The sequence below is a fragment of the Castor canadensis genome, chromosome 10 (assembly GCF_047511655.1).
Source record: "Castor canadensis chromosome 10, mCasCan1.hap1v2, whole genome shotgun sequence".
NCBI lineage: Eukaryota > Metazoa > Chordata > Mammalia > Rodentia > Castoridae > Castor > Castor canadensis.
In genome coordinates this window covers 56,742,217-56,760,066 of record NC_133395.1, presented here as the reverse complement: position 1 = coordinate 56,760,066, position 17,850 = coordinate 56,742,217, and the positions used below count along the sequence as shown (strand labels likewise).

General features: G+C 35.7%; 1 protein-coding gene across 5 annotated transcripts in view; it reads right to left on the bottom strand.

Annotated features, from left to right (window-relative positions):
* Positions 1–230: 230 nt before the first annotated feature.
* Positions 231–17,850, bottom strand: part of Dnajc15 (DnaJ heat shock protein family (Hsp40) member C15) — a 94,018-nt gene continuing 76,398 nt past the window's right edge. For all 5 annotated transcript variants that reach the window (XM_074043325.1, XM_020167205.2, XM_020167207.2 and 2 more), the window contains 2 exons: positions 16,344–16,414; positions 231–447 (listed from right to left, as the gene is read on the bottom strand). In XM_074043325.1, coding sequence (XP_073899426.1) covers positions 377–447; positions 16,344–16,414 — 142 coding nt within the window. In that variant the 3' untranslated portion in view covers positions 231–376. The remainder of the gene's footprint in view (positions 448–16,343; positions 16,415–17,850) is intronic.

Here is a 17,850-nt window from a genome sequence, read left to right as displayed (position 1 = left end):
ACATGAGACAATGAAGGTACAAACATGAGCAGCAAGAAAATTTCTTCTCATCACTCACAAATCCCTAAAGCATTCATGATGGTTGTATTTTGTGTGTGTTGTGTGTGCCTGTAGTGGGGAAGTTTAGGACTAACATAACAAAACTGTGAAAATATGAATATTACAGAGAAAATAATAAGGAATATCAGTTTTATAAAACCTAGGGGGTCCTTTATAAAAATAAAAAGCAAGACTATTAATCTTTTATTGTTACAGTTTAAAGATGAAAGACTGGTCAACATGCATGAAAATTAACATGATATTTTAGACCAATATGCATGACATTTTCTTTTTAAGTCCCCCAGTTTTTTCCTTCAGTGGGCTGCTTGAACATCAATCAATGTTTGGTAGTTGCTTCTAGCAAGTCTTTTGCTTCATTTATTTTCGTTGCTAGGTATGGAGATCCACCTACAAAGACAAAGAAAAATAAATGAATTAAAATATACTTCATCATTAACATTTGAAAAAGTCTCAAAAAAGAAAACAGCACTTAATTCTGATTTTACCACACATTCATCTTCTGATAAACTATTTTGTATGCTTATCAAGAACCAAAACAATATATATTAAACTTGTTCAGTAAAGTATTACAGATATCTAACAGTCAAAAAAAAAAAACTTCTGGGAAAAACAATTAGAATTATGGCCAGGAATAATCTGAAGAACATTCAAATATTTCACTGGTCAAACACTGACTCTCAGGGTCTGGTTAAAGAGCTCAGGTAGTCTCAAACTCCATAATCCTCCAGCCTCTACCTCCCAAATGCTGGGAAAACAGGTGTATGCCATTGAACCTGGTGTCCCCTTCAGTCACTTGACTAAAGAATTTTCTGATATTAAATGGATAGTTAGGTAAACAGAATAAGTCTTTTTTCACAGCTTTTTTTTTTTTTCTTTTTTTAGTGGTACAAGGGTTTGAACTCAGGGTTTTGCCCTTACTAGGCATGTACTCCACCTGAGCCCTCTAAACCGTTTTGCCCTATTTTGGAGACAGGGTCTCACTCTTTGCCCAAGCCCTAATTTATGCTTCCATCTGTCACTTGGGATCACACCCAGCTTTTTCCATTAAGATGCAGGGGTCTCAAAAACTTTTATTGACTGGGCTGGCATGGAACCATAATCCTCCTGATCTCAGCCTCCTATAGCTTAGGATGACAGGCATGTCCCAGATGGCCCAACTATAAATTGAGATGAGGTCCTGTGAATTTTTTGCCTGGGAAACACAATTCTTCCAATCTCAGCCAGCCAAGTAGCCAGGATTACAGGCAGGAGTGAGCCACTGGCGCCCAGCTTCCATGGCTTTTTTTCTCCTAAAGCAATGCATAATCATTACCTTTAAGAAGGAAGTAAATCAATCTAAGGAGTCTTTTAAAGTCTTATCAAGTCTTATGATTTTATAAGAATAAAATGTATGATCAAAAAGGCAACTATGTGATATATTTACTAATATAGATGAATCAACTGATACTAAAAAATGATAGTAAAAATGTTCCTGTTCTTTGAAATGATCCTATTAGAATATTTAGTGTCCTAAAAGAAAATAAAATCAGTTCTTTAAAAAAGTTCTTTGCAATGAATTCTTCCTAATGCAAACAGCAAGAGGAAAACTGAGATGAATTTTAAATGCAGAATCATTATAAATCATAAATAATGCCTATTTGACATACAAAAATACTAGCCCCAAATTGTTACATTGAAGCTATTTAAATATCACATTCCTTCTAACATCTAGTCCCGAGTACTGTCATCGTTTAATGCTTAAGCTAAGTATTACTTTACAGTTTACCAGTCCTTCTGTTGTTTGTTTTTATTTTGTAATCTCCCCTTAAGTGCAAATCATCTATAGATATTGAAAATATTGTAAGACCTCACAACTTACAACAAACCAAAAAGCATCTAGGTAATACAGGTGGAAATTATCCTGACTTTCTCCAGTCTTTTTACTGATATCGTACCACTCATCTTATGAAGGTATGAGGAACAGGGAAAACAGATCAACAAACATGGGGTTAAAGAAGAGAGGCTGGAGGAAGCTATAGTTAGCCTTTTGCCCTTGAGGATACACTGACATTTTCATATCAAGATCTGAATTGTTAAAAGCACTTAAGGATACAGTGTCCTTAAAGATATGACAAGAATTACAAAAAGTTCATAGCTCACATGATTATGAAGTAAGTTGATTTCATGAGGTCAGCTGAAAATGACCTCAAGAAGTAATGTTCATCTTGGCAAGCTGTTTGAATTTTAAGTTATCAAAGAGATGCCAAGCATTTTGTGGCCTCAAAATATTACAATATTAACTGAGCTAAAACGTAACCTTTCATTGATTGATATGCATTCTGGGTATTTAATAAACAGGTCACAACATGCTATACTGTAGTAAGAGAAGTCCTATTACTGGAGGAAAAAATCAAATGCTCAGAAGTTGAAAGTCTTATCAAACATATTTATTGATGGCAGTTTTAGAGGAAAAATGATGGTTTATTCAGAATAATGCTGAATTCTCCACCACTCATTTTCTTTAAGTTAGAGGTACACAAGATTTGTAATTATGTGCATGGCAGGAAGTTTGGGTTGGTTCTCGTGAATTCACATTCTACCTCCTAATACCTGGAAAAGCTCCTAAGCCATAAACTACAATTCCCTCATTCTCTTCACAAAGCATTTGATTCAAATCAGCTCCATTAATTAGAAGCACTCCTGTGAGAGCTGGCAGGCTGGACGGAGGGAAAGGCTTTCTTGTTTGATCCATGGCTACTGGTGTACAAGAGTGTGGTGCAGTGGTGGCAACAAGTGTGTTTCTCACCCAGTTGTAGTGGCAGTCTTTGAGGCAGAAGTTTTGCTGACTGAACAGTTGTATTACCATTTGCAGGTCATTTTTGTAGATCAAGAAAGAATTTGCAGCTTTAGGTCCTCCATTTAATTAGAGTACTCGACTTTGCCCTTGATGTCTTTGTATATTTGTAATACCACTAAATATTGCTAGAGTTCCTCTGTTTTTAGTTATCATGAACTATCATTTTTAGGACCAACTCTTAACACTGGCACTGACCAGGAGAGGTGAATAAAGTATAAACACACCAGTATAAAAGTACTGGAAGGCTACCAAGTCAGTCAGGTGTTAAGTCAGGATCCTGCAGACAAGAAAAGTGCACTGTATGAACACAACATTCTGCACTGCCTTTCCCTGCTCCAGAAACTGGACATCAAGTAATACATACTACACAATTCCACTTAGGTGAAACTCTACAAAAGACAAGTTTAATCTGTAGTGGAACAGTGATTGCCTGAACTGTGCAGACTGAGCGCAATGGGAAGAAGTATCAGGGATCCTTCGGAGTGGATGGAAGTGGTCTATATGTGGTACACGGTGCTGGTGGTTACATGGATGTAAACATTTGTCAAAACTCATCAAACAATGCATTTAAATGGATGGTGGATGGAATTTATTCTATGTAAATCATTTCAAAATAGTTGATTCATTAAATAACAACTACATGTTGGTTACAAAAGAGTATTTGCTTTTAAATAATACAAAAAGATATTCACTAATGAAAGTGAAGCTGGCATTGCTACTAATTATCAGATGAACAACACTTTAAGGCAAAATGCACTAAGAGACTTCCCCGTGTTTGTTAGTCCACTACTAAGACAAAGCAAACCAATAAATCTGAATGCAACTAATAACTTAGCCTGAAACCATACAAAGAAAACACTGACAGAACCAAAAGAAAAACAAAGAAATCCATAATTACTGTGGGAGATTTAGTATACTTCTCTCTTAGTAATTCATTGAAAAATTAAGAGAAAAATGTAAGAACATCAAAAAATTACATAACACAATGAACAAATTTGATCTGATTTATGTGAAACAATTCACCCTATGAGTGCCAAATACACTCTTTTAAACTGCACATTAGAATACTTACTGAAATTGATCATGTGCACCAAGTCTCAACGAACTTTAAAGATTAAAATCAGTGGCATGGGGCATGGCTCAAGTGGTGGAGTGCCTTTGTAACAAGTGTCAGGCCTTGAACCTTAACACCATCAAAAAATAAAAAAGAACTGAAATGTAACAAGCAGTGCCACTCGAACTATGTTCCATGGACTGATGCTGGCTTACGATTTTGAATGCACCACAACCAGAGTTTTAGAAGGTGAGAGTTTTTAGAAAATATTATACTTGTTTGATATGCAGTATATTCCTGTATAATCTAAAACTATGAAGTTAGTGCTTAGATCTTTATATATATTTAATTTTTTAGTAAATCCATTTTTGTTGTATTTTATAAAAGCTTTCAGTCCACAAGAGAATAAGAAAAACAAAAACAAAACCAATTCTACCAGAGAGTTTGAGCAGTGCTAATACAGACTAGGTTAACTGACCATCATGGGATTATGACAGAAATTAGCAAACACATCTAGGGTAATCTCAATGTTTGGAAATCAATTAATATACTTCTAAATAATTTATTTATCAAGGAAGATATCTCGCAAGAGATTAGCACTGAAGAGAGAATCAGTAAAGATAAAGGCTAGTTTCTTTAAAAAAAAAATGAATCAACTTCAAGTCAAATCACTGGGAAATTTAAGTCATACTTTTTTTTGTACTGGGGTTTGAACTCAGGGCTTCAAGCTTGCAAGGCAGGTGCTCTACTGCATGAGCCATACCTCCAGCCCAAAGCACTGAAAACTTAAATGAAAAATAACTTCTGAGAAAAAAAACAAACCAATACAAGAAGAAATGAAAAAACAAAAGCATCTTATCTATTTGAAAACTGAATATGTAATCAAAAACCTTCCCACAAATTAAATTTTTTTTTCAGTACTGGGATTTGAAATCTGGGCTTTGCACTTGAACCATGCCCTCTGTCCCCTGGCTAAGACTTAATTGGTGAATTAAAAAAAAAAAAAAAAGATGAGCAGGAAAACACATTTCAACTTTTTATGTGCCCTGTGTTATATCTGATGAGATATCATGATAAAGGAAACCAGAGTCATCTCTCATGAGCATAGGTGCTTTATAAACAAAATGTTCACTTATCCAATCAGACTTTAAATATCATGACTGTTAGGTTTATATCAGAAATGCAAGTTCGCTTTAATATTTAAAAATTAATCACTGTAATTCATCACATTAAAGTTAAGAAATCATATAATCACCCCAATAGATGCAGAAAATTTAAAACACATTCACAATAAAAACTTCCAGTAAACTGAGAACAGAAGGAAAGCCCTCTGATGTGATAAAGTCATCAAAAATATAGCAAATAATATGTTTAGTAGTATAATGCTGAAAGATTTTGCTCTAAGATCAGCAACAAGAAGATGATAATACTACCATTACATCTATTTACAGTATATTGGAGGTTCTAGCCATTGTGATAACTGTTTCCTCCCCTCCCTACTCCACACCCCAATACAACAGAAATAAAGATTGGAAAGAAATGGTCATTCTTCATAAATGACTAGATTTTGTAAGTAAAGAATCCACAAGGACCTAAAGATAGAATTATAGAATTTATATAATAACAATTTTTAAAGAATCACAGTTAATAACATTTAAAAAAACCCAAAGCCTAGAGGCTAGGGTGTACTCAGTGTAGAGCAAAACACAACAAAACAAAACAAAATCAGTATCTAGGAATAAATTTAACACATTACATATATCACTAAACCCCAGAAACAATAAAACCTTACTAAAACAAAGATGGTCTAAATAAATGGACAGTTGTACCTTGTTTGTGGATTGGAAAATTCAATATTGTAAAGATGTCAATCTCCCCAAATAGATGAATATATGTGTGTATATATATATATATATATATATATATATATATATTCACAACAACTCCAACCCGACTCTACGAAATGTGTGTAAATGTGTTTGCTGTGTTATGTATATGTACACATGTAAGCTGACAAGATAATTCTGTTTATTTTTGCAAACAAAAACTCAGGGGTTTGGACTCAGGACCATTAAGAGTATGGAAAAACAAGCCACAGAAAAAAGGTATTTGCAATACAAAGGACTCATACCTACAAAACACATATTGGTGCTCTTAATAGATGAACCAAGAGATAAAAAATGGATAAAAATAGAAATTTCACACCATGGAGTATTGCACAAAATAAACAAACCACTGCTGCAGCATTCACTGCTACATTGGTGACCCTTAGAAAGATAATAAATGAAAGAAGAAAAATGCAAACACTATGCATTGTATGATTCTGCTTACATAAAATCTGAAAACAGACAAAGCTAACCTATGAGGGAGGGGTTTCTGGGTTTTGCTTTGGTTTGGTTTTGGTGGCACTGGGGCTTGAATTTAGGGCCTTGCACTTCCTAGGCATGTACTCTACCACTTGAAACGCGTTCCTCCAGTTCTGGATTTTTGTTTGTATGTTTGTTTTGGCAGTACTGGAGCGTGACCTCAAAGAGCGTGACTTCTGAGGCAGGTGCTCTACCACTTGAGCAATGCCGCTCCTGACCCAACATTTTGCTTATGTGCATGCTGGGGATGGAGCCCAGGGCCTTACGCATGCCAGGGAAGCACTCCACCACTGAGCTCCATCCCCAGCTCTCCTATGACATCTTTCACAAGTTGTTCTCTAGGAGTTTCCAATGTCAAATTAACTTTGCTGCCTCTTCTTGTTCCACTGCCTTTCAGTAGGGCTCAGTAATTATTAGTTGACTAACGTGAAAAGGAATTACAATAACTACAACTAGAAGAATATTCTTCCCAACAGGGGCCAAATCTTTACTCACCAAATCTTACAATTTCTTCTCAGTAAAAATCATTCTGCCATCACAAGGGCATAGTGGAAGGATTTTACATATATATGCTACATTTTAAAGATCAGATACTGTGCAGATCCCCTCTTTTTCCTCACTATAGCAAGTTTTCTTATTTTCTCACCCACTGCTTAACCTAAGAGTGATCATCCCTCACTTCTTCTTGCCCCCATCTCAGCTTTCACTTCAAAGAATGTCCTGAATTAGAGTTTTTTTTAAGACTTTTACTGTAAACAAACCTGGTCTAAACCAGTATCATTCTCTTCTCGATCACTACAATTTTCTCTAGTACATCCTTGCTTCTACTCTTGACTCCTTATTTTCTTCATAGCTGCCAAAGCAGACTTCTCAATACTGTGAATCAAGTGGCACCATTCCCTCAATGCTTAGAAATAAAGTCCAAAGGTCCTCCTATGGTTTGGAAGCCACCCTACCACTGGATCCCAGGCTTCCTTTCCAATCATATTTTTTACCCCTCTCCCCTGTGTTTGCTATGTTCCAGGTGACTTCCTTATAATTCCAGAAACATAAAGTGTGTTCTCATTTCAGGACCTAGTATACTAGGTGTTTCTTTTCCTTGAAATATTCCTTCCTTATTTTTGCATGACACTCCCTCAGGTCTTTACTTGACTTTCATCTCATACAGAATTTCTAAGACGGCTGTAAGTAAAACTGCCATCACCTTCACTCTAGCTGCTCTGCTTTATTTTTCTCTAAAGTCCTTATCTCTGTAGCAGCATGGGACACTTCCTCTATCAGTCTTTTCTGCATAAGAAACCACCCCAAAACAGTGGCTAAAAGCACCGCTTTGTGTTTTATTTGCTTGTTTCATTTCTCACTACTCGGTTGACTGGCTGGGTGATTCTTCTAAACTGGGTCAAGACATTTAAGACTGGATGGTCCTGCATGGGCTCACTAGGGCCTTAGATGGGGTGGTAGGCCTCTCTCCCCTGGCCTTTCACCCTTCAGGAGCCTGGGGTTCACATGGTAGTCTCAAGGTTCTAAAGGGCATGAGGCCTCGGCTCAATACCCATGCGATACCATTTCTGCTATGTTCTAGCCATCAATGCAAGTGACAAGGACAGTCTGGATGCAATGGGTAAGGATTTACCTCTTGATGAAAGGTGCTATGAAGAACTTGTAGCCATTTTTAATCCACCAAATTACTTTTCTACTATTTGTCTCTCCCAATGGAATATAAAATCCATGAAGACAGGTCTTTGCTTCTCTTGTTCAATGTCTAGTTTGGTAGTACATTAAGTACTACCACATATTTGTTGAATTAAAGGAATGAATGGCTCATATGACGTTGTTTCTACACTCCTCACAATCTTGTTTGACTTCCTTTGAGTACTATTACTTTTTTTGTCAGTGTCCTTCAAAAGCTGGCATCCAGAAATAGATATAACATTTAGATGGGTCTAACTGCCTTATCTAAAGGTGGATAAATGTTAGTTGAGTGAAGCAAAGTACAGAAGAAAGTAGCAATATTTCTTATTTCAATGAAGGTGTTACATGTTCTTCAATGAACTAAGACTGCATAAACTTTTTTTTTGTAGAGTGAGGTTTGAACTCAGGACTTCATGCTTAAAAAACAGGCACTCTATAGCTTGTGCCATGCCTCATTCATTTTGCTCTGACTAATTTGGAGATAGGATCTCACAAACTATTTGCCTGAGTTGGCCTTGAACCATGATCTTCCTGATCTCAGTCTCCCAAGTACCTAGGATTATAGGCCTCAGCTTCTGGTGTTCTGTTCTTTTTTTTTTTTTTTTTTTTTTTTGGTAGTTTTGACATTTTTAAGTCTTATAGGCTTTGAGATCAAATATACACTCATGGCTCTTTTTCATGTAAAACACTGCTCAATCTCTATCCTGTTTTATACAATTGATTTGGTAACTAAATTAATCTCCTCTAAATCATCAATCTTTTTAGTTGATCATTTCTACTGAAATACAAACTTGCTAAAAATTACTCAATAAACTTCTATGTTTAGAAAGTAAAAAGCAAAAGAAAACAAAAAGTATTCTTTACCTAATGCCCCATTCCTTTTTTATAGCATATTCCATTTCTCCCCTTTTCTTTCTCACAAAAATTCTCAAAAAAGTTGAGCTAACTCAGCCTCCTCACCTTTGAACTTCTCAACCCAGTACCAGCTGAAATTGTTTTTAAGGTCACTGAGTCTTCCAATGTTGTAAAAGTACTATGGACCCATTTCTTCACTGTCATTTTTTTTTTTTTTTTTTGGTATCTGATGCTGTAACATCAGGGGAGCTGCTCTCCATTCTCATCCTTATGGCTCTCACAGCAGCCTTCAGTGCAGTTGATTATGTGGTCTCCTTAAATATATTCCTATCACAGCTTGGGCTGCACCATTTCTCCTTGATGTTTTCCTTCTGTCTCCTTTGCTGACTTCTGCTTTTCTAAGTTGATCTGTAAATGTTCAAGTTCTCTAGACCTGACCGTTTCCCCCTCCTTATTTACATATATATTTTCATTACTTCCCTTTTTTTCGTATTGGGGTTTGAACTCAGGGCTTCAGGCTTGCTAGGCAGGTGCTCTACAACTTGATCCATTCCACCAGCCCTATTTTGTGTTAAATATTTTTGAGATAGGGTCTCACAAACTATTTGCCTGGGCTGGCTTTGAACCTCAATTCTCCTGATCTCTGCCTCCTGAGTAGTTAGGATTATAGGCATGAGCCACTGGCACCTGGTTTTCATTACTTAAGATTTTAACATCTGAAGTTGATGACTCCCAAATTATTAAGGCCAGTACAGTTCTTCTGTACTCTAACTCATTTATTTGACTTCCTACTCTCCATTTCTACTTAGACTGTCTCCTGAATACTACATCTAACATCAAGACAATATTATTTATTTTTCTCCCAATCCTGTTCTTGCTTCTCTCCATCCTGAACTAAGTTACCATTGTTTCTTACTGAGATGACTAAGCCAGTCTCCTAGACAACTTATCTGTCATATGGCTTCAAAAAGTAACCTTCCTTACTTCTGTTTCTGGCTATGATGGAACTGCTTGTTAGAGAACAATGTTCACAATGAAACACAACAAAAAAGAAAGAACAAAACTGAAAGCAAAAATGAACAACCAAAACAGAAAAACAAAAACAAAAAACCAAAAACCCAATAACAATCCTTCTATTAGTGTTATAAAGAAGCTACGATAAATGAAACCAGGACTTGAACGTCCAAAGATTCTGGAAGAAGGGAGGAGATGAAACTGGAGTGCTAAGATGATGTTTTGAAATTTCTATTTTCCTTAGGGTATTTGCTGATTCTTGGTGTGGAATAACAGGCTAAAAGTACAGGCAAAGGTCCCAGGAAGGCTGCTTGTTCATGGGCAGGGCTTCTTGCAGTCTCATGAGCTAGAAAGATAAAAATTGCAGACTCAATGGTTTAGGATCCAACTTTCAGTTGGATCCAATTTTCATGGAAGGCTTAAAAATGGACAGTCATACAGAACTGAATTTCCCTCTAAATGTGTACCAAATTCTGGACTTGAATAGGACAGAAGGATAAGAAGCAAAGATGAAAGTTTTTGAAAAAAGCAGGAAGCTTCTGCCAAAGAAAAAGTTTTGGAAATACTAAGGATACAGCGATTAGGTCAGAACCTGCCCCAATGAACACCCTCAATGAACACCCTCAATGAACACCCTAGGACCTCAGCTGGAACCAAAGGGCAGTGGTTCTCAGACATTAAGTGTCTATCAGAATCATCTGGAGGACTTGTAATACACAAATTGTTGGGCTCCAACCCCAGCGTTTCTGATTTAGTTAAGTCCAGGGTGAGTCCAAGAGTTTGCATATCTAACAAGTTCCCAGAGGATGTTGTTGCCAGTTTGGGGATTGAGAAATATTAGCACAAGGAAATGCACCAACATGTGGATGATCTGTTTTTGTTTTGTTTTTTAATAGGGGCATGGACAAGATCTTGTTTTGTGTTTTCTTGTGGTGCTAGGCCTTGTGTGTGCAAGGCAAGTGCTCTTCCACTGAGCTACATCCCCAACCCCCAGGTAGATGATCTGTAATTCTCAGTGAAACAATAGTTTCTATGTGACCATTACATGTTACAAAATCATACGTGTATATAAAAAAATTAAAGTACTGGACAGACCAGTAACTTTGGTGAAAGTTACTATGAAACTTAATTGGTATGGCTTCAGATTCCATAATGTAACTAATCTTAAGAAACTCACTTGCTGAGTTCTGCTTTAGTAGCAATGAAGAATATCCACAATTAGCTGAAAAGACAAAATACTCTTTCCCTCCCCAACTACCTATTTATGTGAAGTCATATTTTACATATTTAGACAAAACAACGTATCATTAGGAGAGTGAATGCGGGTCTACAGCCATACCACCCTGAATGTGCCCAATCTCATCTGATACCAGAAGCTAAGCAGGGGCGGGCCTGGTTAGTACCTGGATGGGAGAATGAATGTGGAAGCTGGTGACAGTCTAGATGTTTTATACTAAGCCAGATATTAGAGTTGTGCAAAAACATAAGACAATCACATTTTTAAAACTTTGCTCACAACTGAAAAAATTTGTGGAAAATACAATTTTTGTAAGGATTATGTTACTTATATATAACATGTAACAAGTTTAATATTTTAAAATGAGTAAATAGACGAATTGAGATTGAGGACAAAAGAAAAAACTTCTTCAAAGGCAAATTGATTGCTTAAAAGCTGACAGCACCTTTCCCCTGAGTTTCAGAAAAGGTCAGATACACAGAATCAACAGTGCTTCATTATCATAATGCATTCCTAGGTTTCCAACTCTGGGCATCATCTCATCTCATCACTCATCATCTCAACTCTTGCCTATTATGCTCCCATTATACTAGTTTTCTTTCAGGTCCTGAAGTTCACAATTTTTTTTTTTCTCCTCAGAACCTTTGCATATGACAACCCCTCTACTTTCCTGCCCCTGTTCACAGGGCTTTAGGTCTCGGCACAGAGGCCCACTCCATCCCACCTTTACACCCTATGTAAAGGTGCCTCTCCCATATCCTATATCTCAGACCACTTACCCTTTACTGCACTAATTACAACTTGAAATAGGTTTATGTGTCTTTTGTCTGCCCTTTCATTACAATGTGTGTTCTATGAGTATAACAATCTAGTTGCCTTGTGTCATAGTTATAGTCTCAAGATTTACACAATGTCTGCTATATGTAGATACTGAAAAAAATGTTGGAAAAATGAAAGGACAGTAACAGGTTATTTGATATCAACTTGGTAAGTCTTAAAATTTTGATATGGTTACTTAATATATTAGTTATCACTCCAAACTCTGTTCTACCTGCAAATTTTACTTGTATACTTTCTTTTTTTTCCATTTGCTTATTTACTCATTCAAAGAAAACTATCAGTTTTTATGTATCAGCCATATAGATTATAAGGATCTCACCACTTATCAAAGAAAATCAGTGCATAATAAAACAAAATGATCTCCTCACCAAAACCAAAAAACCAATTAACTCAAATACAAAACCTTAAACCTAAGTAAAATATTAAAATAATGATGAAAAAAAATGAGTCCTCTGGAAAAAAAAGTCTAATTCATGTATCAAAAAGAAAATTAAGCTAAGTACGCCTGCTTTTCTTAGGGAATCCATGTTGACTTGATCATATTTTTCTTCTAAATATTTATAATACATGCTGTAAATGTAATATATTATAAGAAAGAGTAATAAAAGAGGGTAAATTTGATCAAAGTACATTATATGCATATGTGGAAGTATCACAATGAAGGCCTTTTGTACAATTAATATACAGTAGTTTTTATAAAAAGCGATACAGTAGTTTTTCTAAGAAGTGAAGAATACTGTGATAACCTGTAGCATATTTGTACCAGGATTTCATGTCAAAATTAGTTTATTCTATAATGAGAATAATTAAGGAAAAATCCATTCAAAAATACATTACTGTAACTTATTTTTAATCCCAATTATTTAATATAATTCTCTAATTACAACAACTATTAAGGAAGGAGAAGTCTGGAACTTATTATTGAAGGGGTGTAAATAGAGAGACTGACAGGCAGATCTGTATATATGAAGAAGAGCTCTGTAGCAGTTAGAGCTGCCTTATCTACTAGTAGAGTGGGCTACTTGCAAATCAGAAAGCTCTCCACTAAGTCTTTAAAAAGAACTTTTTCCCAAGATGGAGAACAAAGTCTCATTCAGGAGGCACCATTAAATAGATCAGCACCTCTCAAACTAAGGGAAGTACTGTCTTAAAATTTCCACTCTGTAGGAGATCAGCACTTTTTGAGTTGGGGGTAAGGGAGTGCAACACAGGGCCTCATGAATGCTAGGCAAGCACCCTACCACTGAGCTCCAGTCTAGGACCAGTACTTTTATATAATGTAAAAGTGTCATATACCTGGATATCACAGCAACATTAAATTGCTATTCTAAATGTATATATATTCCCCTTTTTATTGTTTTTACATTAACTTGCATGTGTATGTGTTGTTTGTGCCACCTCTCTCCCCCCAACCATCCACCCCAGGTAGAACCTGTTCTGCCCTCTTATTCTCCCATTTTGTTGAAGAGAAAACGTAAGAGATAATAGGAAAGACATAGTGTTTTTGCTAATTTGGGATAAAGGTACCTATACAGAGAGATTCCTGGCATTGTTTCCATGTACTTGTGTATTGAAATCCACACTGGTTCATCTCTACCAGACCTCTTTGCTACTTACTGGTCCCCTTCCCATAGTGGCCTCTGCTAATTTAAGATTACTTTATTTGCTTCTCTACAGTGAGGACATCAACCACATTCAAGTTTTAGGTTTCCTTCATTTTCCCTATTCCTCCTATGTGCACTCTCCCCTTAGTGTGTGACCCATGTCCAATAATATTACTGCATTTGTTTTAGGAAGAACATGTGACTTTTGGCCTGGCTAACTTTGCTTAAAATGATGTTCTTTAGTTCCATCCACTAAATGTATATTTTTGATTTCTGGTTTTAACTTGTTGTACCCAGGCAAAAAACACTTTGAGAAGCATTAGATTAGATAGCCCGTAAGAAATCTCTGAAGTTCCACAGATTTTCAAATTTACCTATTCTATGTTCACTGGGCATTCATATCAAATTAACCTCTTTCTTTAGAAATTCAAGAACAGCAGTAATCTGAACACTATTAGCCTGACATCACTAGATCAAGAACTTGAGAGTTTTACTGCATTAATCTTTTTATCTTTTTAAACTGAAAAAGCAAATTTTACATTTTACCCAAACACATTTGAATGCTCATTTAAAACTAGTTACAAAAAATTTATTTTCAGCCATTTCCCACACTTAATTTTCTGGTGTCACTTTCTTTGTAGAACTTGATAATGAAATGTGTAACAAATTATAGTTGATCACACATATGTAATTCCAAATTTATCCTACCAGCTGGTAGCAAAACCAACAGAGAAGTTACTTCAGAGTGGAGGAGGGGAGAATATTCATGAATTTCAGAAGCACTGGTAGAGGATTTAAGCATTTGCACTATTTACAATATCAAGTGGTGATCTAGTAAAAACAAATATGGTGAAGAATTATTAAAGGGGTGGGGCAAGATTAGAAGCTGTCCATCCTCATGCTTTTTCAAATACTCTTGGTATTCTCTCTTCAAGGGCAATGAAGTTTTTTTTGTTTGTTTATTTGTTTAAAATCTGCTATCTTCTTCAAGAACCATTAAAAACAAAACAACCTTTCTCCCTAAAAGACAATTTTCAGATTTATGAGATTTTTTCCACCTTCACTATGCACAGTAGGTTCCAATACTCCTTAATTCATTATACTTCTACTAGAACAGGATTTGCTAACTGTGAGTATATGGATGGGTTTAAATTTGGATGACTGAGCAAAGTTTCCATTTTTACATGGAAAAAAATGCCCATAGTATCAATACATTCTTAGAGGGTGCAATAACCAGAAAAGATTGTCTTTCTTTGGTTAAAAATGTGATCTGAATGGAAACAGAGGGTACAGTTTCCTCATTAATTGAATAGGCATAAAAGATAATTACATTAAGTTTCATAAACAAAAAGGACTTTAAAGGTAAACCCTTTTTAAAATAGATGATAAAACTGACATTTTGAGAGGTTAAGGGAATGTTCAAGGCCACAATGCCAGCTGGAAGGCAGAAGTCAGGAAAAAATGCTGTCCTATTGCTTGCATGTCCATTCTTTCACAACCAGCTACTCAGACAGGCCTAGGGGGAAGGTATTAGTAAGCATACTAAAGTCAACAACCCACCTCTGATAAATACCCACCTCAGAATAAATCAAGCTAATTCTTTAGACTCTTACTGGCTCATCATTTTCTTTTTTATGAAAGGTTATCTAAAATTACATATTCTCTTAGACACATTTTAGAACATGCTTCCTGGCCAGCAGGTACAATCAACAACTTGTCAATCATCTGAAGATGAGAGTGTTTGATCCTACTGCAATCAATCAGAGCCAAGGCCATTCACTTGACCTGGAACGGACAGAGGATGTTTAGAAGACAGAGGGCTTCAAGGAGGCACTTAAACACATTTTTTTTCTAAAAGCTTACAATAAAAAGTAAATTAGTTGAGTGGATCTTTCAGTAACTGTTGAAGCTGTTTAGAAATTTTAAGCAAAACCTCTTTTCAAAGTTTATTCTCTTGTTTATTCACACTACAGAACAGCAAGTGCAAAAACCAACAGAGATGATGTTCAGTGAAAAGAATTTTTATAGCAAGTAATTAAGTTGAGAAAGCTGAAAAAGAATGCCTTATTTTGGTGTCTGTTAGGATGAACAGGAATTCAAATTTTGTTTTAAATTTTTTTTCAAAATAATTACAAAATTGAAAGTCATAAATAAGAAACCCTTCACTTTCCTCTCCCCTTTGACTTCTGAAATACAGTGCAACTTTCTACCATCTGTTATTTTAAAGCAGAGACAGTAATGAACATATGGGCTTTCTCTATCAAGCAGCTGTAGTGTAGTTAAAGTTATAATAATTGTCTTTCTGTAAGATAAATTTACATTAAAACCCGCCCAGTTAAAAACAAATGACTCAGCCTCCGAGCCTTCCAAAATAAAACTGAAAAATTTGTAATATCTATGACATACTGCATTTAGAGATGTAGAGGATATCCTCTAAGTCTTGTGCTTTTATGTTAAGATTAAATAGATAAAATTCATGATGTCCAAATCTGGTTATTTCACCCAGAAGTCCACAATTCATGTTTTCTGTCTTGATCAAAGGGTAAGAGTATCAGAAAGGTTCAGGGACTACATATAAAAGCCATAACTATGTTCTTGACAGCAAGTAGTATGAATCCACTACTACTGTGACTCACTGAACTCCAAACTAAAGGCCCACTTATTTATAAGGACAGTCTCAACACACGTGACACACATATACCATTTATACTGAGTTTAAGTAAACTGAAAGGAATTCAAAGCATATTCCTGATCCTCCATTAGGAAAAAGAAAAATTCTTCCTACCTTTATCTGGGTGATTCAGAATCATGATTCTCCTGTGAGCTGCTCTAATCTTGGCCTTGCCAGCAGATGGGCTGTAAAAAGAAATTAATAAATAGTGCCAAATGCAGATTATAAATTAATGATTTATATGGGTTTCAACAAATTAAAAAACTAATGAAAATTTCACCATCTTGTGGACAAATACAAAACTACAGCTTTTCACTTAATTCCACTAGCCATCAAAATAAATCATGATTAAATGCTGCCTTGTGTTTTCTTTCAGCCTTTGTAACATCAGCACAAACACAGGTTAGAAAAGTATGTATGCAGACTAGAAGTTCCAAAGCTTATGCTTTTAAGTTATTTTGGAGGAAGACAACTTAGATTGTGTAGCAGGCAAGTATTTGGATTTCAGAGATAGAATGTTGGGTTTTAATCCTGATAATGCTATTTAGTACTGGGTAACCTTGGTTAAAAAAATTTTTTTGGTGGTACTGGAATTTGAACTCAAGGCTTTGCACTTGATAGATAGGCAGGCACTCTACCACCTGAGCCATGCCTCCAGACCAACCTAGGGCAAGTATTAACTTCTTTATGTTTCGTTTCCTCACTATAAAACAGGGCTATTAACAACATATTCTTCATATAGCAACTGTGAGAATGAAATGAATGAATGCCTGTGAAGTGCTAGGATGGCGCCTGGCACATATGTGCCCCTTAATATTATTATGATTATTTTATTATCTTTCTTATATGGAGCACTCCGAACTTCCTAGATCTCATAGTTTGTTAAGCTTTGTGAGAAACCTGGGGGCAAACTTGGCTGTTAGAGCCAAAAATTAAAGAAGGTAAACAAAACCTTCAGTTTTATTAGATAAACTGAATTCATCCAGTATTGGCAATGTTTCTCATTACTACATTTTCTCAGCATGGACAAAAATTAACACCAACACGAAAATCCTATTATTGCTATCTAATAGCTATACTACCTTATCTAAGCTACTTAACTTTTCTGGGCCTCAAATGGGGATAACAGCTGACTTATAGTAGAGGGTAGTTGTTGTGAAGCCCAAAATAATTTAATTTGTAGGGATGAACCACACTATAGTGCTAAGCATGTACTTTTACAGTTATTCAGACATATGTTCAAAATCCTAATTCCACCACTTTTTAGCTAAGGAGCTTTTCTTGCTTACTTGTACTCAGATATAATTTTCTCATATGTAAAATATACATAATAAAGCCTACCTCCAAGAATTACTTTAAAAATTAGACAATATAGTTTAAAATATCAGCATGATCTAGCATGTAGTTAGTGCTCAAATAGTAGTTATATTATGGATATAAAGGATGCTTATGAAAATATCTTATGCATGTTGTACTTTCAAGAAATGAGTACAAGTACCCTAACTTAACATTTGTTGAATGACTCAGAAGCGTTATCATAAGCATCAATTAAATGTAAAGAGGGTCGCAAGGCCTGAGGAGGGTGGCCTGCCCTTTTAGCCTAGAATGCTATCTGTTTTGG